This window comes from Beauveria bassiana (assembly GCF_000280675.1).
Source record: "Beauveria bassiana ARSEF 2860 unplaced genomic scaffold BBA_S00009, whole genome shotgun sequence".
NCBI classification, from domain to species: domain Eukaryota; kingdom Fungi; phylum Ascomycota; class Sordariomycetes; order Hypocreales; family Cordycipitaceae; genus Beauveria; species Beauveria bassiana.
Genome location: NW_007930844.1, coordinates 446,676 through 469,360, shown reverse-complemented (window position 1 = coordinate 469,360; position 22,685 = coordinate 446,676). Strand labels below are relative to the sequence as shown.

Genomic DNA, 22,685 nt, shown 5'->3' with positions numbered 1-22,685 from the left:
TATATACACACACATGTCCATCGTGTATTAATTTCCCGCATCCTTTCCAACATACACCGACCGCCCCTCCACGTCAATGATAGTTGAGCTCTGGATTCGCGCGAAAGTTGCACTTGCAGCGGCACTCGGGCACCGGACACTCGACGTGCCTAGCAAACCACATGCGCGCGTGGTCCAGGTGCAGAACATGCTCGCAGCGCATGCAAAACGTCGGGAACCGCCCCGCCATGCGCGTCTCGTCGCGTTCCTCGGGGCGGTCGGCGCGCGGCACGCCCACGACCTCGAGGCAGACGACACACCGCGGCAGGTGCCGTCCACAGTTGGGGCAGCTGACGCCCGCGTTGATGCTCGTCGCGAGGAGCGGGTTGCGGGACTCCATGCTCGACGATGGCGGCGGGGGCGGGGGCGGTGCGGTGCTCGTTCCGCTGTTGGCGCGGTGATGGTGATTGTGCTGCTGCTGATGGTGGGCGGCGAGGGACGTTTCCGCGTCGCAGTATATGCAGCGCAGTGCAATCTGTCGTGAGGGCGGCTTGAGTAGCGGGTTGGAGCCGTCACGCTTGGAGCGTTTAGTGGACTCGACCTCGAACTTGGTGCGCTGGAAAAAGAAGCGGTGGCGCTGGAGCAGCGCGCGATAGGCGTTGCGCCAGGCGCGGCAGCGAAAGTCGTCAATGTACTTGGGGTAGCAGAGCGAGAGCACGAGGATGGCCGTCTGGTAGTCGTGAAACTTTTCGACGTAGGTGGCAAAGATGTCGACGAGGTGGTCCGAGATGCCGGTGAGGACGATGCCCTCGACGTCGCCTTCTTCAATCGCGCGGGCGACGTGGTCGTCGAGCCAGCGGGTGAGCTCGTCGTCGTGGAAGTTGCGGACGGCGACGTAGGCACGGTCGGCCAGGGGCAGGGAGCGCTGGTTGGCGACGAGGGACCAGTCGCCGGTGGCGATGAGGGTCGAGATGGCGCGCAGGTACGGGTCTGTCTTGGAGGCGACGGAGTCGTCAAAGTCGAGATGCTCCTTGGCGAGGTGCTTGCCGCCGGCGCCTCGATCGATGAGCTGCAGCGCCAGCGACACAAACAGCAGCTCCGGGTGCGCAGTGCTCGCCCGCTTGAGAATGTCGACGGCTTGCCGCGTGTCGCCGTGAAACAGAGACCGGGCCGCTGTCATGGTGTGTATTGCCGCCGGGTAGTCTGGCGACGGGTCGCGATCAATGCCCGCAGGGTCGTTCGATTCGGGGTCCCCCCAGCCGCAGATCTCGAGGCACAGCTGCCGCGTATGAGGCCGCTTGGTGAAGACAGTGTCGAACCGCGGGAAGCGACGCTTCTTGCAGTACGGGCCGATGAAGCGCTCCCATTGCAGTGCGTCAGGAAGGTTCGTCGTGCCTGGGCTGACTCTTGTTGTTGGATTGCGTCCTAGTATGTGAGTTTGGAGTGTTGGCGATTATTGCTTGTGAGAGACATACCTAGGTCATTCGTCCATATGGCATGAACTCCGAGATAGCTGAGATCGGTACCGGACAGCACTAGACTGCTGTCGTAGGCGGCCAATTCAGCATCTGTCAGCTGTTAGCGAGACTTCTCTGAATAAGCATATGCAATGCTCACCAGCTATCCAATCCCAAACATATCGCTTCCAAGGATCGTCAGAAACAATCTGCCTATTGACCGTAGGATCGAAAAGATACTTTTCCTTGGCACGAAACAGCATGGCATGGTCAACTGCACTCTGCGCCTCGCTAGGCAAGCCAGTCGTCTTAACAGTCGCAGCAAGAAGCGCCTCATGAAACTCCCTGCATGATTCCACGCTATTGGTTGCGAGGGACAGCTCATTTGGGACGCGCGATCGACCTGCTGTCGCGGGGTTCTTGGCTCCCAGGTCTTTGATAAAACTGCGCACTGAACGCAGCTTGCCAGCAATCGTCTTGGAAGTATAGAATGATACTGGAAGAGGCATATCAATATCGTGTACTCGCTCAACCACCGCAGAGCTTGTCTCCTGCTTTTTGAGCGCTGCATTGATGCCCTCTTTGACGGCAACTTTGTCGGGGCCAAAGATGGGAACATCATGCAGTGCCTGGTCTACAAGTGTAGCAGCAAGAACTTCCATGCCTTGTTTGGGGTCGAACTGCATTATATCCTGGTACTTGTGGCCTGACTCTAGACCGCGATGCGGTGACTTCCATGGGATCAGCTTGTACGCATGGTTTGTCGACGCCGATGGCATTTCCAAAATATCAAATTTGCCGCTGGTCCGCAATACAAGTAGTCTAGGATTCAAATCTGGCGAGCCTAGTGTGACCCAGTCAAAAGACACGATGCGATCATTCTTTCTCGAGTTGTAGCGATATGATAGGTCAAGCTCGTGTGACTTTTCCACATGCAGCAACTCTGGTCCCTGCTCTGTCGTTATGTTCGGAGATGGCGAATCCTTCTTCGTATTTAGGACGCGAAGTTCACCTGTACGTGAGAGAATAGCCAGAAGACCTCGCTGATTGCGACAGTAGCGGAGTGATCGAATCATGGAATGTCGCTCGTCAACAATTGACGGATCGTGATCAGTCTCAATTGCTTGGTCGAGACGCAAAGTAGCCCCCCATGGCATGTCTTCTTCTTCCACAGTCTGTACGTACGCTGCCGATGCCAGGGGGCGGCTGCTTGCTCGTCGATCCCAAATCATCACGCCAGGATGATCTAAGCTTGATGAGGCAAAGTAGTTTTGGTCGGCATAGTCGATGGCAATATTGTTGTTGCATCTCGTGTGGAACGTGACAGCCGGATTTGGGTCGCGCAAGTCGTGTATTCGGACACCATGTGACTTGATGCCGGCGACAAGTGTGTGTGGGCTGTCTTCGAAGAACTTGAGGCTGGAGACGGAAACGCTGGGCTCGAGATGCGCAATGGTGTCAACGTAATCGAGCGCATCAGTAGGGAAACCTCGCATGGGCGGTTCTATTGACGACAGACGCGAAATATCCCAGACATGTAAGCTCTGGTCCATGCGCACACGATCCAGGCCTACAGCTAACAAGCCCGTTGTGTTGAACGCCACGGCGTGACAATTTCTGGCCATCTTGGAGCCCAGCTCCACAAAGGCGTTGGAGCCATCGTCTACTCGCAAAAGATTGACCACACCTCCACCGGTACCAATTGCAATTAGTCCAGGGTCGCAAGGCGACCAGTCATAGGTAGTCAGCGGGGGAAAGTCGTCATGCCGGACGCGCCTCACGTAGTCGAACCGACCATTGCGCGCAAAGCCATTTGCCTCGTAAATCTGGACATGTCGGTGTTGGAGGTTGACCTGGACAAAGCTGTCCAACTGTGGATTGGCACTCCACTTGATGAGACCTGGCTCTGGACGGTCCATATCGAATCGATTTATGCCCGCGCAGTCGCAGGCAATGCTGTTTGCATTGGATAAAGAGTGCTCGATATCGGATGTGAGTGAGATTGAAGATCTTGTCGAATGTCAGCTCTATCACAAAGCATATAATATCTACGTCACTGGCCAGAATCCAGTGCCATTGATCCACCGTGGCGCGTGCTGCATTGTCCGATCGCAGATGTGAAGTGCAAGTCGAGATGCGACCAGGGTAATGATGCACAAGCTTCCGTACAGCTGTCAGGCAAACGCCCCCACACAGCCTGCCCGGGCTCAGCGCTCCACGTGATGGACCCCACCTTAACCTTTATCGGCTTATCGCCCAAGAAATATTTCCAGCCTGCAAAAAAGTCCCAAACTACTTCCAGGCCTTTTTGCAGGTATATGATAACGCGAAATCCGAATTCGAATTCTCATCGATCTTTTTGAGGGCGCCACACATTCGATAAAAATCTTCAAAGAAAACCTACAGAAGGACTTTCTCCCACATCATGGAGGAGAACCGTCGGAATCGGGGCCAAGGCGGCAACAGCCGCCAAAAGTACGCCGCGGGCAAACACAAGGCGAAACTTGGATCAGCGGAATGGGCCAAGAAGAGGACGAGAAGCATTCAGCGCATGATGAGCCGCAACGGTGATATACCCGCCAATTTGCGCAATGACATGGAGCGCGAATTAGCAGCCCACAAGAGCACAATAAACGAAAAGACCTTTCAACGGCGGAGAAGCGCCATGATTTCGAAATATCACATGGTCAGGTTCTTTGGTATGTTGCGCCGAAGAAAAGAATTCTCTCATATCTGTACTAACAGCACCTGCTAGAGCGTAAAAAGGCTACTCGTTTGGTCAAACAGCTAAAGCGCCAACTCGAAGCGACGACCGACGACCACGAGCGCAGCAAACTACAGGCTGACCTGCACATTGCTGAAGTCGATGAGGCATACACCATGCACCATCCTCACGCCGAAACGTACATTAGCTTGTACGGCACGATCAAAAAGGACGACGACGAAGACGCGACTGAGGAGGAGAAGAAGACTGCCGCTGCAAAGGCTGCTCTAGCCGCGGAGCGTCCGCCCATGTGGAAGGTGGTCGAAAGCACCATGGAAGAGGGCCCCGATGCGCTGAGACAACTTCGAGAGCGGCGGTCAGCGACCGGTGATGACGAGGCGAGCGCACCTCAACCCCGATCGCGCGACAGCAGACCGGCGCCCCGAAAGGAGAGAATGGCGAACGTCATTGCCAAGCAGAACCAGTCCAAGAACGCAAGCAAGCCTACTGGTGACAGAAAGGCAGCTCCTGCGTCGGCTGGTGAGCAGCAGAGTGGCGCCAAGACGGGCGGACTGAATCGCAGAGAGCGTCGCCGTATTATGCGGGAGACGATGGCGTCCACTGACAAGGAAGACGACGAGGGCGGCTTCTTTGAGATATAGTGGTACTGTCTCGATTCATGTGCATATTGTATTTTTTTTGTCATTAGCGAATGCATTGTCCGATACCTTGCGACGTCTGTACATAGATTATGTTTCCATGAGGGGCAGAGTAGAACATCTCGCTCAATAAACATAGACGGAAAGTCATTCATCACAGTACAAGTACTTCGTAGGTGGCGTCCAAAACTTGGTTAGACTGTGCGTAGTGCGCATATCCATGTATCAAATTGCGCCAAACGCCAATGTGTGCAGCCACGGATCCTGGTGAAATAGCTGTTCTGATATCTAGTCATTATATCATTTAAGAAGGGATCCAGATAGACCTTCCCTAGTCTTAGCACTTTTGAAGTGATACAGACTCATTGCTATGCTCGACAGTTTTTAAAAAAGGATCGAGAATGTTGGGGTCCCGTAGACCAACGGTAATATCGTCGGGTAAACGACCAGAACGGTAAAGCGCCTGCTCTGGTTAGTATCAAGCCCTTCAGTGACGCGAAATTGCCTCATTGTAGCATATTCTTACATTTTTGACTTCGTCAAAACTGGCTTCTTTGGCGGTATATTCGCGAATGACTTGCTCGGTAGTAAAATCGACGTAAATGCGGGTGTCGCGAATGCGCACAATTACGTTATCCAAGCGCATAAACAAACGACACAGAAGTAACATGCGGTGCTCATGAACCCTCAACTTGGCGCTGTAGACGGATATGCCGTTATCGTCTAGCTCGCTTTCGTACAGCACGACCTCGTCAAAGAACAAGATTGGATCACGACGCTTCAGCAGTTCAATAGGAATCGCATCGCTGCTCTCCGTGAGCCGCGCCCCCTCTGCTGCGATTTCCGTGCCCGCATATGTCGTCGAGTAGCTCCAATCGTACGGCTTGACGACTTCTTTAATCTTTTGCGTGGTGCCTTCGCGGGTGCTCTCCCAGTCGCGCGCGTACGCCACCTTGAGCATGTGCTTGTCCGTCTTATCCACGGCGTCGAGCGCCTCTGGAGTCGCAAAGCGAATAGACCAGCCGGACGGCGCGTGCGTCACGCTCACGAGGTTATCGCCGAAAATCATCTCGGGCATCGGGATTCCGATGCGTTCCGTCATGGCGTCAATGGCGCCGGCTTTAGAAATGGGCAGCTTGCGCGTGGCTATGCGGAAATTTCTTTGTACATGCGTCGTTGTTGCGGCCGACAGCGACTCCGAGCTTAAAAAAGGCTCGTTTGCCGAGGTGATGTGATGCATGGTAGGGGGAGAGAGGGAGGGAGGGAGGTTTCGGCGAATGGCGCTCGAGCTTTGTTTTTTTCCTGTGCGGGAATCGGTCGATCGAGGCGCAGGGGAAAAGAATCGAGTTCAATCGTTTTCGGTAAACAAGTTTGGATATGGTTTATGCGAGGCACTCAAGCCAGAGGTATGGCCATGTGTATGGTGAATGAAGCGCATGAGGCTGTTGTTGTGGCTGGAGGGGCAGAAACTCTGAAGTCTTGTTGGCGGCTTCGCTCCACTGGTGGCCAACAGACACCCCACTTTCAACATCAAAGATGATCAACTCGGCCGACAGATAAAGTTGAAGACAATTTTTGCAGCAAATTTTCAAAATCTGGAACAAATGGCCAGTTTGGCACACTCAGAAGGATCATGTCCAGGGCTTTTCCATTCCGGGTCTATAAGCGATGGCAGCAGACCAGTTCCACAAGGCCCAGCAACACGCCTGCTCGCAAGCCACCAGAGTATAGATATCTTACATTCTGACATTGGAACCCTTGCCATCTTTCCGCTGGTTTACGCTGAAATATACTTTCTGAAGCCTTTCAAGGCCCACACAATCTCTGCAATACAATGTAGCTTGGGCCACACCAGAAAAAGCTTTCTCACAAACGAGCAGCTTCCCAATGAGAAAGATTCTCCTCAACGAAAAGAAGCCTTCTGTCCGGAAGCCCCAAAAGTATCATTTTGGAAAGATAGCATTTGATATATATTCTGATAGCATACTCACTCAGAACTGCGTCACCTCTTAGCTTGTCTCTTCAAGCCACATGAAGGTTGGGAGAAACGCCCCCCGCAAGCCAACCGAGTTTATTCTCTTGTATGAAAGCTATGTGTAGTATCTCTTGACTATTTAAACCTCTTCAAGTCTTACCATGTTTCTCACATTACTCCAATCATCTACAACTGCAATAATCTCTCCTGCTCAAGTCTTGGCTTACATCAGTGAAAAGGTAAGTACTAAACATTCGCTGGCCACACATCACCGTGTCGATGCCAGGCTGACAATTGCGTAGAACAATTTAAAATACACAAGGCATGGCCGACAGACCTGGAAGTCGGGAGTCAGGGGGTAGCCAGAGCCGGAGTTCTGTGCAATACACCCCCAGCATAGAACCGTTCAGATCTGCTTCACATGGTCAAATCGCTCTTCAGAAGACACCTCAGGAGGCATGGAATACTTGGCTCAACAGTCCAGATGACAATAATATCGCGAAGATCATTCACGACTATTTGCGCTGGCCTCGAGACAGGGGCCGCGCGACCCTTCTGAACACAGATTGTCGGGGCTGGATCGAAACCTATGACGACAAGAGAACGAAGTTTCTCATGGGGCCAAAACATCTTTTGGTAGTTTGCGACCGATGTAAACGGTTGTATCGCCAAGACATGTCGGAAGTTGATCCTAACGAACGCAGCCCTGAGCTGCCAGTGTTTCAACTATCCTTTGCTTTCTGTCCTGCGAACATCAATGGGAGCTGCTATAAAGACCGTTCACCTGAATGGGTCTTTCGTCGAGAAGTAATCAAAGATTGCTACGACGACTCGGCTCTAGCGACAATGGATGCTCTGAGAACCATTGGCATACAGAAACTGATTCGACATCTCTTTGGCTTTGGTCCATGGCATGAGATGCCCTTTGAAGTCCAACTTAATACGGCTTACAGAGCTTTGCGCATCCCCTGGATCCGATCGTTCTCAGCTTATGAGCAGGAACATCCCCAAAACCTGGCACCCGGCCAGCCAAGGCCTGCAGCCTCGCTGATCCCCCACGTACCCTACGCGGCTGAAATGCAGGCCCGATTTTGTGACAAGCCGAAGGTGATGGAGCATGGTAACAAGGAAGTTGACCTCCATGCAGTCTGGACGCATATGACACATGGCGAGCTCCAAATGTGGGGGGACGTGAAATATGATCTCCATCTACTCAACGACAGATGGATTAGAGAATGCGATCTCATTTCCGTGTACGGTATGAAACGGGAGGCCCTCGAGTTTCTTCAAAACCACGGCTGGGACGACGAGATTGATTATCTGAATGCATACGCGGGAGTGCGCCACTACGTCAATGGCGACCACTACTTTCTGATGCGAACTGCCTGTCAGCGCGCGGCTACCGCAATGGATAGGGTCTTGGACGCCTGCGCCGCCGGATGCGTCATCAAACCAGGCTGCCAAAAGCTGTACGCATTGAGCGGCATGCGCTTCCAAGAGCTCTTTAGCTCTTTGTGTGCGGACATGCAGGCGCTGCGTGCCGTCGAAAAGCCACTCGACCAAAGCTGGTGGAAGTCCCGAACACAGATTGTTGGGGGCAAACGTGTGGAGGTAGCCTATGTTACAACGCCTGAGATGCTTTAAGGGAGATTCAGTGCAAACTTGGCCGCGAGAAAAAAAAAACCTTGAACAGCATCGCGGAAAGAAGACGCTCGACAGTTGTGGACTGGCTATCGAACCAAGGTCGTTGTGCGAGTGGAATTGGTTCTTGTTTTGGGATCTAACATCCGAGATTGTTTGTAAGTTTGTTGCAGTCTGTCACTTGCCACAAAAATTATTGGAAAAGATGATTATGGAAGCCGGGTTTTTATTTGGGTGGGATAACTCCAGAGTTTGGTTCGTCTTCTGGTTGGTGGTTTTTTTGTCAAATGTTGCACCGCTTACAGCATGATGATGATCGCTCTCGTCCAACACAGAAGATGACCATTTTTTGTACCTATCGCAGATTTCGTTCTGATAGCTAAAAAATAAGACCTATCAGAGCAATTTTTCACAGATGTGTTGTCGTAAGTATCGTGATAGGATGTAAAAGCATTTGCATGGGTTTTGGGTTTGACCTGGATGAGGTGCGGTTGCTGCGCCAACGGCATCGCAACCAATGTTTGGTTCGACCCTAGCTAGGGAGGGACTCCGCAACTCGATCCTCCACCACACAAGCGCATCTCTCCAAGAAACGGCCAATCTTGCTTTAAGTCGACAGTATTTTCCTTTACATTACAAGCGACCAAAGAAGAGAGACCCGTGACTGTCATTTTTTTTTCTCATCTCTTTCGCCAGTACCTAGCGTCCTACTTAACCTGCACGGTTCTACTCTCTCATCTTCATCTCGGCGAGACGCAGCATATCTAAGAACAAGATGGCAGCGACTCGCACTTTGGAGGCTCGCTTTGAGCGCATGTCAGTGATGGATGAGAATGAATCTGGATACTCCAAGACAAAGGTACGCCGAGAAAGCTTGTTGGAGAAGTCAGGGGCAAGAGAAAGGAGCGACCAAGGGCATCTATTCTTTCAAGTGAATGGGAACTCTGCCCCTCTCTGTTATACTTTCCATTTACAACTGAGTGACGATTGCAGCTCACATGTGCCAGAATGCTAATGCACAAGGTGATGCACGTATAGGTTACGCCGACTACGACACAGGTGCCCCACGGGAATAGTCGGACAAACCTGTTCAAGGTCGCCTTGCAATCGCACGCGGCCAGTAATCCCGTCTCTGCATCTGTGACTCTGCCATCACAGGCCGTCAACCGCAAGCTCGTGCATCAGCAGCAGCACCATGCCAGTCCTCAATCGCCTCCCGCTCCGACCCGAAAAGCGCTTCCGTCGTCGTCATCCGTCCGCAGCTCGGAAGAGTCAGCGGCGGGCACAGCCGAAGACAAGGCGGCCGCGATGCTCATCGCTCACCAGCCCATGCAGCCGAAACAGTTCCACCTCGGCATGTTTGAGATTGGCAGGCCGCTGGGTAAGGGCAAGTTTGGGCGCGTATACCTGGGCCGCGAGCGGACGAGCGGCTTCATCTGCGCCCTCAAGGTGCTGCACAAGAACGAGCTGCGCAATGGCGGGGTAGAGCGGCAGGTGCGTCGCGAGATTGAGATTCAGAGCAACCTGCGGCACCCCAACGTGCTGCAAATGTACGGCCACTTCCACGACAGCAAGCGCGTGTTCCTGATCCTCGAGTTTGCCGGCAAGGGTGAGCTGTACAAGCACCTGCGCAAGGAGAACCGCTTCGCCGAGTGGAAGGCGGCACAGTATATTGCGCAGATGACCTCGGCGCTGCGCTACCTGCATCGCAAGCACGTCATCCACAGGGACATCAAGCCCGAGAACATCCTCGTGGGCATCCACGGCGAGCTCAAGATTTCGGATTTTGGCTGGAGCGTGCATGCGCCCAACAACCGCCGCAAGACCATGTGCGGCACCCTTGACTACCTGCCGCCCGAGATGCTGCGCCCCGGCGGGTCGGACAACTTTTACAATGAAAAGGTTGATCTCTGGAGCCTCGGCGTCTTGACATACGAGTTTCTCGTCGGCGAGGCGCCATTCGAAGATACACAAGTCATGACACAAAGGAGAATTGCCAGGGCAGACATGTCGGTGCCGTCGTTTGTGAGCCCAGAGGCTGCAGACTTGATCAAAAAGGTATGTGCTGTTTTGTTTGTTTTTTCTACTTTACACGTCATTTTGCTTCTTCGTCGGCCTTGGCCCATTGTTTCGTCTCCTCTTTCTGCCATGACCCTTCAACTTCAAAGTACCGATGCTGCTGCGACGTGCAGGGCGCAGATCAACCTGGGCGCAGCACAACCAGACCCAGACCACAAAATCTCCAGTCTTTACAGCCCAGAAACTAATGGCGATCTTCTGCAGCTCCTCGTTCTAGACCCAGAGAAGCGTATTCCGCTCGACCAGATTCCGCTGCACCCTTGGATAGTGAAACACTGCGTCAAAGGCGAGCGGGTTGCGAAAAGAGAAAAGTCGTATAAGTAAGCTGAGAGGCGCCGAATCTTGTGACGGAGTTGCGTGGGAGCCTACACTGGTGAGGCCACCAAGCAGTAGCGTGATGCGGCTTTTTGTTCATACTGGTCCAGACAATCTTTGAAAGGAGGTCAGGGTCAAACGAAACATGCCTCTGGAGTTTTTCATAGGTCCACGGTATCGGGAAATACTGGAGTGGCCATTTAGGCAGCATGTGAAGGGAGTCACTCGGGTCTTTTCCGAGTCACATTTTCGAATGCTTTTGGTTACATTGATTTATATTGCATGCTACATACAACACAGCCTTGCATATGGGAGAATTCTCATTTTATTGAAAAGAATTAATTTATTCTAGAGAGAACTTGACTTCTGATACATGGCCGGTGATTTTGTGCGAGCGGTAGGGGTATCGTTTACGTCGTATTGAGCGTTTAATGTACAAGAGGTAACTAATGAGGCTAGCATGCTGGCTGGCTGAGTCGGGCCAACGGCTTGAGTCAGACAGAATATGCAAGCCTGCTGTCGGCCAGTCAGCTAAGCCTCGAACCGACATGTAATATAATGGTACAATGTACAAGTAAGCTAAACACAAACTTGCATCAACAGTCTCCAGTGAGAGCAGACAGTGAGAGATATTGGCGTGCGGAGTAGGGAAGGCTATGGCGTTGTTATGTTGCATGGTATATGTAGCTCCCCACAAGTTATCGGTATACTTCGTCAAATGGTCTGGTGTCGGAGTAGCACGAGTCCCAGACCTGGTTAACGACTTGCGCGGCGTGGACGTCGTCCTTGCACCGGGGACGGCCCATGACGGACTTGATGGCACGCCTGCGGACGCAGGCTTGGAATTGCTGGGTCAAAGACCAATTACCGCGGGTGAGAGCCTCGCGAGTCCAGCGACACTCACCGCTGAGCATTGATGCGCGAATCTATTCGAGAAGGGGGGACAATAGTGGTTAGCTTGGACGTCTGGGGAGAGTGTAGTAGCGTGAACTAGATGCACGGGGGAGGGGGAAGGGCACTTTAGGGGAGTGTGTCTATGTGTGTGTGTGTGTGTGTGTGCGGGAATATGCAAGATTGGAAGAGGTAAGGATTTGCAGGCATGGTGTGACGGGGAGGAAACAAGGCTCGGTAGTGAGCGTGCATGTTGGTGAAGGAAGGGTTGGTGAGTATGAAAGTGAGGCTTGTGAGTGAGATGAGCATCTCATGTCTTTTTTTCTTTTTCATCTTGGTTCTTACCTCGGTACAGGCAGCGTGTTTGAGGTCCTTGTCACCCATCCAGTCGACCTTGTAGCGCAGGTGATCCCAAACGTGGACCATTTCGTGAGCGAGGGTGTCCTCGAGGTGCTTGCGGTCCCGAATCTCGTTTGCGCAGACGAGGATGCCATGGTCCGGGCTGAAGCCGCCCGACTGGCGACGCTCATTGCCCTCTTCGTCGAGGAAGCCGGGGCAGCGACGGCAGACAACGTTGGAGGCGTCGAGGCGGCCGTTGAGGTCGGTGATTTTGCCCTGCAGGAAGCGGACGACGGGCGAGTAGGCAAAGAGCCAGCTGCGGTAGTCCTCGCAGCGCTTGCAGTCGCGCTCCTCGTGGACCTTGTAGCGCCACTCACGGTAGTGGAACTTACCCTCGTCCGTCATCTGCCCGGACAGGATGCGGAAGTAGTTTGTCCACCATTTCATCTGGGGGTCGAAGCCTGTGCGGGCGGGATCGTTGACGACCCCCTTGGGCATCGTGGGCGGCGGTGGGCTGGCCGGAGGAGCAGCAGCGGCGGCGGCGGCGGCGGCTGCTGCTGCCCCTATCCCGGCGGCATCTTGGCTGGGAGGCATTTGTCGAGGAAGTATGTTGTTTTCCTTCTCCCAAACCGATTTGGTTGTATGCGGGGATTTCGACCTCCTGTCCGAGGCGCAGCACTAGTGAAAAAAATTTAAAAATAAAAATAAAAATCAAAACACTAAAGCAATGAATCAAACAAAAAATGAAAATTTTAATCCATGCAGTTGCACGTCACTGCGGCCAAGGCGGCAACCGTAACTCGTCGATTCTGGGGAATATGCGGGTTTGGGTGGTTAAGTACAAAATGTACAAGGTCGACATGTACCTTTTTGTCAATGTGCTTTGATTCATTTATTTCAGACTAGAAAGATTCTGCCACATGCGCAGCCCTCCACGCTGCTGTTTCCGTTGGTACAGCTGCAAGCAGCTAATTATCATTTGAATGTACCTAGGTAGGCGGCGCAGGCGCATGCCAGCTGCAGGATTAGGGCGCTTTTTAGTACGCGACAGGCGGCTGGGCATGCATCGCTACAGGTGCAGCTTGGGGCAGTTCAAGGCACCAAGGGACATCCAGGGCGGTGAGGCGGATCCGGCTGGCTGAAGTGCGGCTCTTTATTGATCCCTTTTGGGGCATCCGAAGCCACTATTTTAGGCACACAAGGGGGGCCGCCATGTGCAAAGTATACAGTACTTGGTCTTTGGGTGTGAACTATGGAGAAATCCAATGTATTCAACGACATTACCGGCTTTCATTGGCTCATAAGCTATTAAACATATTCATAGTCGCAGAAAAGGACCCCGAATGCTCGCCACAACAACACGAGGTACCTAGTTATGTACTGCTTGGTTTGCTGACATGAGTCCTTCCGCCCCTCCCCCCACTCGCACCGTACCACTTTATCCCTCGCCTTCCACCACACAAAAGGCGTACAAACAAAAAGGGCCCCCCTCACCGCCCGCTTTCTGCCCACCCAAAGCCTCGCTAGCTGCACGCTTCATCCTCACAAATTGCTTTCGAGTGCATGGATCGCAAAGCACGCGTGCATTCCACGGCGTCGCACCCTTCCTACTTTTGGACAACCAAAACGCTAATCCCACCGAAAATCACACAACCTTTGAGCCCGTCCATCCCAAGGCGCGCCCTGATTGACGGAGCCGCTTCCGGTGGAACCCGACTTGGGGTCTGGGCAGACGTACCTCCCAGCCGGCCCTTGTCTGACTGGCTTGCATCGCCGCAACGCTACTCGAAACGCTGCGACCTTGTGGCAGAGCCGCCCCGTTCTCTTCCAACGACATAATAGCCTCGTACGTAGCAGCGCAGGGATTGTGTCATCGATCTGCCAACGGGCTTGTGACAATGCAGCCAGTTACAACGGATCAAGGTATGTACTCATGTACCTTTTCTCAGGTTCTCCCTCTCTCTTGTTGTTGGCAGAGTTTTGCATGGCTTCGCCTGGTCCGCAGCCTGTCCCTTTAAATACAAAGGGGGCCGCCGGGCTTTTGTGCAAAGCTGTTGTCCCGGAGAAAGAGTCATTTAAATCTGTCCTGTTAAAATCGTCTTCTACGAGTGTAATGGCCATTTGTGTCTTTTGGTCCTCTTCTTTTCAAATTACACGCTTCATCATCATTTGATATTAAACAACCGGCTAATCATCATGACTGCCAAAGCTTCTTGCATCCGCAGGGCTCAGCCTCTCACTGTCGTTATCAAACTAGGTATGCATGGGCTTCCTTATCTTGGATTCTCTCCTATCTCTCTGCCTATCGTCGTCGATTTCCTTGCTCACACACCAATCACAGGCACTAGTTCCATTGTCGATGAAAAGACTCATGAGCCTCTTCTGCCTATCCTGACCTTGATTGTCGATACCGCCGTCAAGCTGCGCAAGGAGGGCCATCGAGTCGTCATTGTCTCTTCTGGCGCCATCGGCGTTGGCCTGAGACGCATGGATGTTGATCGCCGTCCTAAGCATCTGGCCCAACTTCAGGTACGACCTTTCCAGCAGAAAAGAAAAAACTCGTTGCCAACGAAAACTAACTTTTCCTCTCTTTTCCTTGACAGGCCTTGGCCGCTATTGGACAGTGCCGTCTCATTTCCCTTTGGGATAGCCTATTTAGCCACTTGGACCAGCCTGTTGCTCAGATCCTTCTTACCAGGAATGATATTGCCGACGTAAGCACACCCACCCACCATCGTCCGATCGCCTGCACCCCTCCATCGTCACTTTAGATCCGCGCTAATCGGCATCGATCTGTCTTGCAGCGTACCCGTTACCTCAACGCCCAAAATACATTCAATGAGTTGCTTGACATTGGCGTCATCCCCATTGTCAACGAGAACGATACCCTCGCTGTGTCTGAAATCAAATTCGGTGACAATGATACTTTATCCGCCATCACCGCGGCCATGATTCACGCCGACATGCTCTTCCTCATGACCGATGTCGACTGTCTCTATGACAAGAACCCTCGCACCAACCCCGATGCCCGAGCCATCGAGGTTGTTGATGATATCGGCGCCCTTGAGGCAGATGGTAAGTTATCCCTGTGCGACTCGGACGAGTAGCGCCATTTAGAGTGCAAGCCGTGCTAACAAGTCATCACAGTCTCGAGCGCTGGTTCATCTCTCGGCACCGGTGGCATGATGACCAAGATTATTGCTGCCAAGCTGGGTACCTCGGCTGGCGTGACGACCATCATCACCCGGTCGTCGAACCCTGGCAATATTCTTGGCATTGTCAACTACCTCTACAGTTCTCCTAGGTCCTCGGTGATAGACGACCCAGAGAACGGAAATTCTCTTTCCCGCACCGCCTCCCTCAACCTCATGGCTCCCTCGGGCGTCGGTTTCAACGGCCCCCCTCTCCACACCCGCTTCCTGCCTTCCAGCGATCCTATCCGCGATCGCCACTTCTGGCTACTTCACACACCGAGCCCCCACGGCACCGTCTACATTGACGCTGGTGCCCACAAGGCGCTGCTCGGCAAGGCCGGTCTCCTACCCGTCGGTGTCGTCGACGTCGAGGGCAACTTTGCTTCGCACGAGCCTGTTCGCATCGTGGCCGTGAACCGTCGAAAGACGCCTGGCCCTGATGGCAAGATGTGGGATGGCGTCCCGGAAGAGATTGGTCGCGCTCTGGTTAACTACGCGTCGTCTGAGATTTCCCGCATCATGGGACACCAGAGTGTTGAGATTGGCGAGCTACTCGGCTACGCCGACAGCGAGTATGTCGCTCACAGATCGCATATTGCCTTTGTGCGTAATAACAGCCGGCCTGTGTCTCCCACCATGATGAGCATGGTTTAGTTGCCTTGCTCAACAGATCTATTCTACTATAAATTGCATATAAGCATGGAAGACATGCTTTGGAGTTTGGAGGATTTTCTATATATCACGACATATAAAACTGTCTTTTCAGTTTATCATCTAAGAATGAATACTTTGACTGGCTGTTCTCTCTTGACTTTGGTTCTCCAACTGCAATAGCGTGGCCAAACGGTCACGTACTACGTATCAACCAATGGCATATTTAGGCTAAGTGAATCATTGCTTCGAATTTGAACCTAGTAAAACGCCCGTGTATGAAAATGGTGTAATGTAAATGTCCACAGATCATGCCCATTCATGTAGCTGAATTTTGGTAAACCTCAACGCCGAACCCCCGTTTATACTGGTATAGACTTTTGCAAGAAAACCCTCGCTGTGCGCTCTTCCTTTTCTTGTTTCGACCAAGATGAATTTCACGCTGCGCGCACCTTTTGTATCGCACCGCGTCGTCCATGTCATCCTCCTTCTTTCGTCCCACCTCAACCACTGGCAAACAGATTGTCCTCGTCGCGCAAGAACTCGCCGCAGTCGGCCTGGCGGAAGACGACAATGCCAGTCGGGTCGAGGCGGCGCGCCTCGGCGGTGCTGCGGGCGGTGACGCCGAAGCCAAGAGGGGTGTCGTTCATGTTGTAGACGACGACGCCCTGGTGCTCGGGGCAGTCCTCGGACCAACGGCCAATGTGGGCCTTGACGACGTTGCCGCCGTAGAGAAAGGGCATCTCGCCGTTGCTCTTGACCCAGACCTTCCAGCGCGCGTGCTCGCCAAGGATAGGGAGGGCAGTGATGTGCAGGCGGAATTTGCCCGTCTTGGTAAACTTGCCTGTGAGGAGGGGAGGGCAAAAGCTGTTAGCATGTTGAACTGTAGAGCTTCCTTTTTTTTTTTTTTTTGCCGGCAAAAGCCGCAAAAGGGGAGAAAAACGTACCGAGACAGATGCCGAGAGATAAAAGATTATCGCGCTGTATAGACGTGGCCAGGTTGGCGACGGAGAGGAGGACGTAGTAGACGCGGTTGCCCTGTAGGCGAAAGACGTAGCGGTCGGCGTTGGGGGAGTCGTCGAGCGGCGCGATGAGGTTCTTGAGAGAGCTGCCGGTGTAGTTGGCCAGCTTCTCAAACAGCGTTTTGGTTTCTTGCTCGGTAAGAGGACGCATCTTGGCAACGCGCGTGGTAGAGGGGATTGGCAGGTTTGGTGATGGACGCAGTCTGGCAATCAATATGCCAGCACAAAAAAAAAAGTCGTTTCGACGAACCGGCAGAAAAATTAAGGTGGGGACTCTGCGACAGCGTAGCACAACCAAAAAGTCAGTGGGGGTTGGCCAAAGAAGCCAAAGCCTCAGCGCAGAGAGGTGCCTGACAACGGAGAGCTTTTTGGCCTGTGTCCGCTAATAAGATGGACGATTTGACCTGGAGATGCGGCATCGATTCTGGCTACAGCCCCTTTCCAACAGTTGCACGGCACGCTCACATCACCACGACATCTTTGTAATACCGCCGCCACTGTCGACCGCACCCTCTCTCCGCATGTTCCAGCGCATCCCGATTGTTGTTCCCGCTCCTTCTAAACCGTTCTGCGACCCGTCTGGCAAATTTTGCAGTCGAAGCTTAGGTACCTTCTGCTTGCCGTCCTGCCTTGCCCCGAGTGGAGAAGATTCTAGCTTCCATTGAAACAACGTTTTAAGTTGCCCACTGGAAAACGAAGAATATTCATAATTTACAGCGCGCCCTCTACGCTGTTGGCCACTATTACAAGCCGCAGTGCAGAGACACCCTGCCCTGCCTGAGTCACCATCAACCGCGACACGACCCCTCCTCCGATCCTGGGACAGCTCCAACGCGCCGCAATTTGAGCTATTCTCTCGTGACTCACGTAGGACGTTCCAATTTGCCTGCCTTCCCATTCTTCGTCTTCAAAACAATCACTGGGAAAGACTTGTGAATGACTTCAATCCGTCGCTTGTTTTCTTGCCCAACAGCTCCACTCAGATCCAGCACTTGCAGCCACAAATCGATATCCCACCTCAGAAACCACCCCGCCTTGACCTGCCACAACCATCGACAAACACTGCGGTGCTTTTCCACTGCGCCAGCACGATACGCATTTCAAGTTAACAAAGCCAAGAAGGACCAGCAGAGATCGAACGCCGCAATGACGTCGCAAGCCACGACCCTCAAGGGCCAGCCCCTCGACAAACCCGTTCTCGACGCCATGCTGCGCCGCCGCATGTTCTACACGCCATCCTTTGAGATTTACGGCGGTGTCGGCGGTCTCTACGACTACGGCCCGCCTGGCTGCGCCCTGCAGGCCAATATTGTCGACATCTGGCGCAAGCACTTTGTGCTTGAAGAGGACATGCTCGAGGTCGACTGCACCGCCCTCACTCCGCACGATATTCTCAAAACGAGCGGCCACGTCGACAAGTTCTCCGACTTTATGTGCAAGGATCCCAAGAATGGCGAGATTATGCGCGCCGATCACTTTGTCGAGGCCGTCCTTGAAGCCCGCCTCAAGGGCGACAAGGAGGCTCGTGGCGAAAAGGTCGAGGAAAAGGACGACCCTAAAAAGAAGAAGAAGAAGACCAAGACCGAGGCCGTCAAGCTAGACGACGCCGTCGTGCAAGAGTACGAAGAGGTCCTGGCCAAGATTGACAACTACGGCGGTGCCGAGCTCGGCGAGCTCATCAAAAAGTACGACCTCAAAAACCCCGCCACCGGCTTGCTGCCTTCGGAGCCCGTCGCCTTCAACCTCATGTTCCAGACCTCGATCGGCCCCAGCAGCAACCTGCCCGGCTTCCTGCGCCCCGAAACCGCCCAGGGCCAGTTTCTCAACTTTGCCAAGCTGCTCGAGTTCAACCAATCCCAGATGCCCTTTGCCTCTGCGTCGATTGGCAAGTCTTACCGCAACGAAATCTCGCCCCGCGCCGGTCTGCTGCGCGTCCGCGAGTTTCTCATGGCCGAAATTGAACACTATGTCGACCCCGAGGGTGGCAAGAAGCACGGACGCTTCCACGAGGTTGAGGACCTTGAGCTTGTCCTGCTCGACAAGGGCACGCAGCTATCTGGCAAGACGACCACCAAGACCATGACCATTGGCCAGGCTGTCAAGGACGGTGTCGTCGATAACGAGACGCTCGGCTACTTCCTCGCGCGCATCCACCTGTTCCTGCAAAAGATTGGTGTTGATATGAGCAAGTTGCGCTTCCGCCAGCACATGGCCAACGAAATGGCCCACTACGCCTGCGACTGCTGGGACGCCGAGCTGCTCACGACTACCGGTTGGGTCGAATGTGTTGGCTGTGCTGACCGCAGCGCCTACGACCTGACGGTGCACGCCAAGAAGACTGGCGCGCCTTTGCTCGTCCGCGAGCGCCTGGAGCAGCCTCGCGTGATCGAGGAATGGCAGTTGGACATTGACAAGAAGAAGTTTGGTCCCTTGTTCAAGAAGGACGCCAAGGCGGTCGAGACGGCGCTCGAGGCCACGACGCAGGAGCAGCGCGAGGCCTTTTCCAAGCAGCTGGCGGAGGGCGGCAAGATTTCGCTCGACGTTCCCGGCGTCGGCGATGGCAAGGCCGAGGTGACGAGTGACTCAATCAAGATTGAGTTCCGCAAGCGTGTCGAGAACACGCGCGAATTTACGCCCAATGTCATTGAGCCCTCGTTTGGTATCGGCCGTATCCTGTACTCTCTGATTGAGCACAACTTCTGGACTCGTGGCAGCGACGGCAGCGACGAGGCCCGTGGTGTAAGTGACCCCGATTATGCTCACTTCTATTCACTGGATGAGGAAACGAGATTTGCTAACTGGTTTTGTCTAGGTTCTTTCCTTCCCTCCCCCCGTGGCGCCAACCAAGGTGCTGCTGGTGCCATTGTCATCCAACGCGCAGTTCAAGCCCGAGGTACGCAAGCTGTCGCAGCGGCTGCGCGCCATGGGTATCTCGAGCCGGGTGGATGACTCGTCGGCGAGTATCGGCAAGCGGTACAGCCGCAACGACGAACTGGGCACGCCGCTGGGAATCACGGTAGATTTCCAGACGCTGCAGGACCAGACGATTACGCTGCGCGACCGTGACTCGACGACGCAGGTGCGGGCGGATGAGGCCAGGATCCTCGAGGCTATCAAGAGTCTGGTGGATGGTAGCAAGAATTGGGCCAAGATTCAAGAGGAGCTGCCCAAGTTTGAGGGCCAAGAGGTGGAGGTTGCGCAGCGATAAGAGTGTGGAGGGTGGAGAATTTTGGAGGAAAAAAAGTGTAGATTGCATATATAAATGATGCATTTCGGAAAGAATGAACGTGATCGTGGGTGGCTACTATACGAGTTTCTGTGTATGCGATGGGCGGTTGAGTAATTTTGAAACATGGATTTGCTTGGGCATAGTGCATGTCGATTAAGCTCTGCCTCACCTGAGGCCCGCGATTTCCTCATCGGGAAGAATGATTATGCCGGCGCAAGAGTCGGTCCAAAACGAAGCGAGTGTCGCCGTTTGTTTCGCGAGCAGCAATTCAGCCGTGTTAAGAAGGGTGGAGGGCGCATATAAATAGTTGAAACGGTCGCGTGTGTGAAATGGGGTCGTCGTTTCCCAGCCCAACGGATGCATATATTAGAGGGCATAATATAGCAAAGAGGGCATTTTTGTTTCTAGTTGATTGGTAAATAATGGCTCGAACCATTCACATGTTTATTGAGAGCAAGGATGAAGGGGGGTTTGGATGTTATATTAGTTCTGGAAACTTGATTGCTGCAGTAGACTGAAGAAAGACCCCGGTGAATGACGCATAAAGCGGTTGCGGCGATGGTGAGGCTTGTGGCGAAAGAGGGAGTGAGGCCGGCGGCGTTTCAGATGCTGCAGAATGGACGGCGACCTTTCTTTTTTTTTTTTTTTTTTTTTTTTTTTTTTTTCAATCTGCAGCAGGCGGGCGAATTGTCATGCAGGTTGGCCCCATGTTCTTCTTTGATTCTTCTTTCATTCTTTTTGCATTCCATCTTTTGTAGGTTTACCCAGTCCCTTTGTTGGTCGACTCTGTGGGCAGAGGTGCAGTCATCACGAAGTATGCCAACTATGTACTCCGTATCCGTACAATTTGTCAATTGATTTGTTAATTGAATGTTGCCCCTTTCGAGTAAGGATTCTATTTAGCTCTGCATTATATTTCCGTGATATCAGGGGTGTGGAGAGAGAAATGAGGAGCGACAAAGTGGGATCTGGGGCCGTGGCGCAATCGAGGGGTTCGCGTTCCTTGGCGAGGTGGTTTGGAATGGAAATGGGAAAATTGACAAGAGAAGAGGCTGATCAAGGGCATTGATGGTTCGTCTTTTATTTTCTTTGCCCTGGATGTGGTGGCATGCACGGATAGGTTTAGACGTTGGCATTGCCCAACAGTGGGACGAGTTTGGGCTGGTTTGGCGAGGACTAGGTACCCAGGTACCTACCCAGTCTAAGCCTCTAAGGTAAGTACTGATTAGTGAGGTGCGCGTTTGTCGGCGAGCCCGGCGGTAGCAACGGGGAGTGTTTTCTCTTCTTGATTGCGTATCTTTCGTAACTAAAGAAAAGGGCATGTTTGCCATGACGGAGATGAAGTATGATCATGCATGTCACTGTTGGCTTTCAAAAGGTAAAGGGATGGATGTAAGGAGGGAGACTGTGTGTGAGGAGCGTCCGTACTTTTCGTCGGGATGCGCACGTACCTTGCCCTTGCGCCACCTGTCAAGAGAGATAGATGCGCCAATTTTGCGAGGGCACAAAGACATGAGCCAACAGAAGCCGTTTTTGTCAATCAGAATAATAATTAGTATTGGTCTCCCTCAAACTGAATAACTAGATCCGATGTCTGCCTTGCCTGACAGCTGGCTATATCAAAAGTTTAAGTAATGTTACTCCCGCAGCTGGCTGCAGGCCCCCGTCACCTCGACAGCTCCCACTGAAAAAAGGGCACTAAAACATGGTAGAAGCAGCGTGGCAGCCCACCAACCCACACCCTTCCCCTTCCACTAGAAAGAGTCAAGCGAGCCCGCTGTGTCAATGTCTGTTCGCCTGAGCACCAAACAGGACCTTGGCATGGAGAAGCAATAGGCAAGCAAGCTACTGATAACACCAAGCAAAGCACACGGCAAGCAAGGCACGTCCATTCAGTCGGCAGTCGTTTTGAAAAATCCAAAGTCTGACTAGCGCTGGTTGGTTGGGCTGGGCCGTGCTGGGCTGGGTTGTCTCTCTCTGCCTTTCTGCAGTCAACGAACGTGTGGCGGCGGACGGTCCCCCTCTTCCCCTTCTTCCCCTTCCAGCATGCATATGCCCATGCCATGACATGACCCTCCGTGACTGACCCTCCCATCCTCCTCCTACTCTAGTCACCTAATTACCTACTTCCTCCTCTCCCTCCTCCTCTCCTCAAAGCTGGCCAACCAACCTCGTCCCGCCATCATTCAACACCACCGCCAACCACGACTTGTTGATATTCGTGAGACTCGTACTTGCTGATTCTTGTACATTTTTTCTTCCTGCGCCCTTTACGATCATCGCGCACCTCTCACCAATATACCCGTCCGACCCAACTAGTCGCCATTCTTTCTCGCCGCTGCAGTCCTCTCCCGTCTCCCCCGCTCTCCTCCTCATTTCCGCCACCGTTTGCTGCAGAGAGAGAGACAGACCACCACCCACCAGCACCAGACCGCCTCCTCCCTCTCAGAGGTCAAACACATGTGTCCACTCCAACTACGCTGCTAGACTCGGTCTTGGATCTTTTTACTATCCCCCTCCCCTTTACTTATCCATTTGTTCATTTGCAGC

General features: G+C 53.2%; 9 protein-coding genes across 9 annotated transcripts; 5 read left to right on the top strand and 4 right to left on the bottom strand.

Annotated features, from left to right (window-relative positions):
- Positions 1-73: 73 nt before the first annotated feature.
- Positions 74-3,355, bottom strand: BBA_04145 (WD repeat domain-containing protein; the record flags this gene model as incomplete). Its single annotated transcript, XM_008599242.1, has 3 exons — positions 74-1,404; positions 1,455-1,547; positions 1,597-3,355. 3 exons carry the CDS (start codon positions 3,353-3,355, stop codon positions 74-76), a joined length of 3,183 nt encoding a protein of 1,060 aa, XP_008597464.1.
- A 506-nt stretch (positions 3,356-3,861) lies between these two features.
- BBA_04144 (nuclear protein involved in pre-rRNA processing, putative) lies at positions 3,862-4,802 on the top strand (the record flags this gene model as incomplete). The annotated part of the gene is made up of 2 exons (XM_008599241.1): positions 3,862-4,135; positions 4,192-4,802. The coding sequence occupies 2 exons, from the start codon at positions 3,862-3,864 to the stop codon at positions 4,800-4,802; spliced, it is 885 nt and encodes a 294-aa protein (XP_008597463.1).
- A 334-nt stretch (positions 4,803-5,136) lies between these two features.
- Positions 5,137-6,039, bottom strand: BBA_04143 (type 2A phosphatase activator TIP41; the record flags this gene model as incomplete). The annotated part of the gene is made up of 2 exons (XM_008599240.1): positions 5,137-5,262; positions 5,326-6,039. The coding sequence occupies 2 exons, from the start codon at positions 6,037-6,039 to the stop codon at positions 5,137-5,139; spliced, it is 840 nt and encodes a 279-aa protein (XP_008597462.1).
- Positions 6,040-7,620: 1,581 nt separating this feature from the next.
- Positions 7,621-8,418, top strand: BBA_04142 (uncharacterized protein; the record flags this gene model as incomplete). The annotated part of the gene is made up of 1 exon (XM_008599239.1): positions 7,621-8,418. The coding sequence occupies one exon, from the start codon at positions 7,621-7,623 to the stop codon at positions 8,416-8,418; it is 798 nt and encodes a 265-aa protein (XP_008597461.1).
- Positions 8,419-9,190: 772 nt separating this feature from the next.
- BBA_04141 (serine/threonine-protein kinase ark1) lies at positions 9,191-10,818 on the top strand (the record flags this gene model as incomplete). The annotated part of the gene is made up of 3 exons (XM_008599238.1): positions 9,191-9,274; positions 9,454-10,473; positions 10,615-10,818. 3 exons carry the CDS (start codon positions 9,191-9,193, stop codon positions 10,816-10,818), a joined length of 1,308 nt encoding a protein of 435 aa, XP_008597460.1.
- Positions 10,819-11,507: 689 nt separating this feature from the next.
- Positions 11,508-12,633, bottom strand: BBA_04140 (peptidase M76 family protein; the record flags this gene model as incomplete). The annotated part of the gene is made up of 2 exons (XM_008599237.1): positions 11,508-11,735; positions 12,046-12,633. 2 exons carry the CDS (start codon positions 12,631-12,633, stop codon positions 11,508-11,510), a joined length of 816 nt encoding a protein of 271 aa, XP_008597459.1.
- A 1,602-nt stretch (positions 12,634-14,235) lies between these two features.
- On the top strand, positions 14,236-15,887 carry BBA_04139 (glutamate 5-kinase; the record flags this gene model as incomplete). The annotated part of the gene is made up of 5 exons (XM_008599236.1): positions 14,236-14,296; positions 14,381-14,568; positions 14,643-14,753; positions 14,844-15,114; positions 15,187-15,887. The coding sequence occupies 5 exons, from the start codon at positions 14,236-14,238 to the stop codon at positions 15,885-15,887; spliced, it is 1,332 nt and encodes a 443-aa protein (XP_008597458.1).
- A 500-nt stretch (positions 15,888-16,387) lies between these two features.
- Positions 16,388-17,057, bottom strand: BBA_04138 (60S ribosome subunit biogenesis protein NIP7; the record flags this gene model as incomplete). Its single annotated transcript, XM_008599235.1, has 2 exons — positions 16,388-16,728; positions 16,832-17,057. 2 exons carry the CDS (start codon positions 17,055-17,057, stop codon positions 16,388-16,390), a joined length of 567 nt encoding a protein of 188 aa, XP_008597457.1.
- A 995-nt stretch (positions 17,058-18,052) lies between these two features.
- On the top strand, positions 18,053-20,114 carry BBA_04137 (glycyl-tRNA synthetase; the record flags this gene model as incomplete). Its single annotated transcript, XM_008599234.1, has 2 exons — positions 18,053-19,645; positions 19,719-20,114. The coding sequence occupies 2 exons, from the start codon at positions 18,053-18,055 to the stop codon at positions 20,112-20,114; spliced, it is 1,989 nt and encodes a 662-aa protein (XP_008597456.1).
- Positions 20,115-22,685: the final 2,571 nt, after the last annotated feature.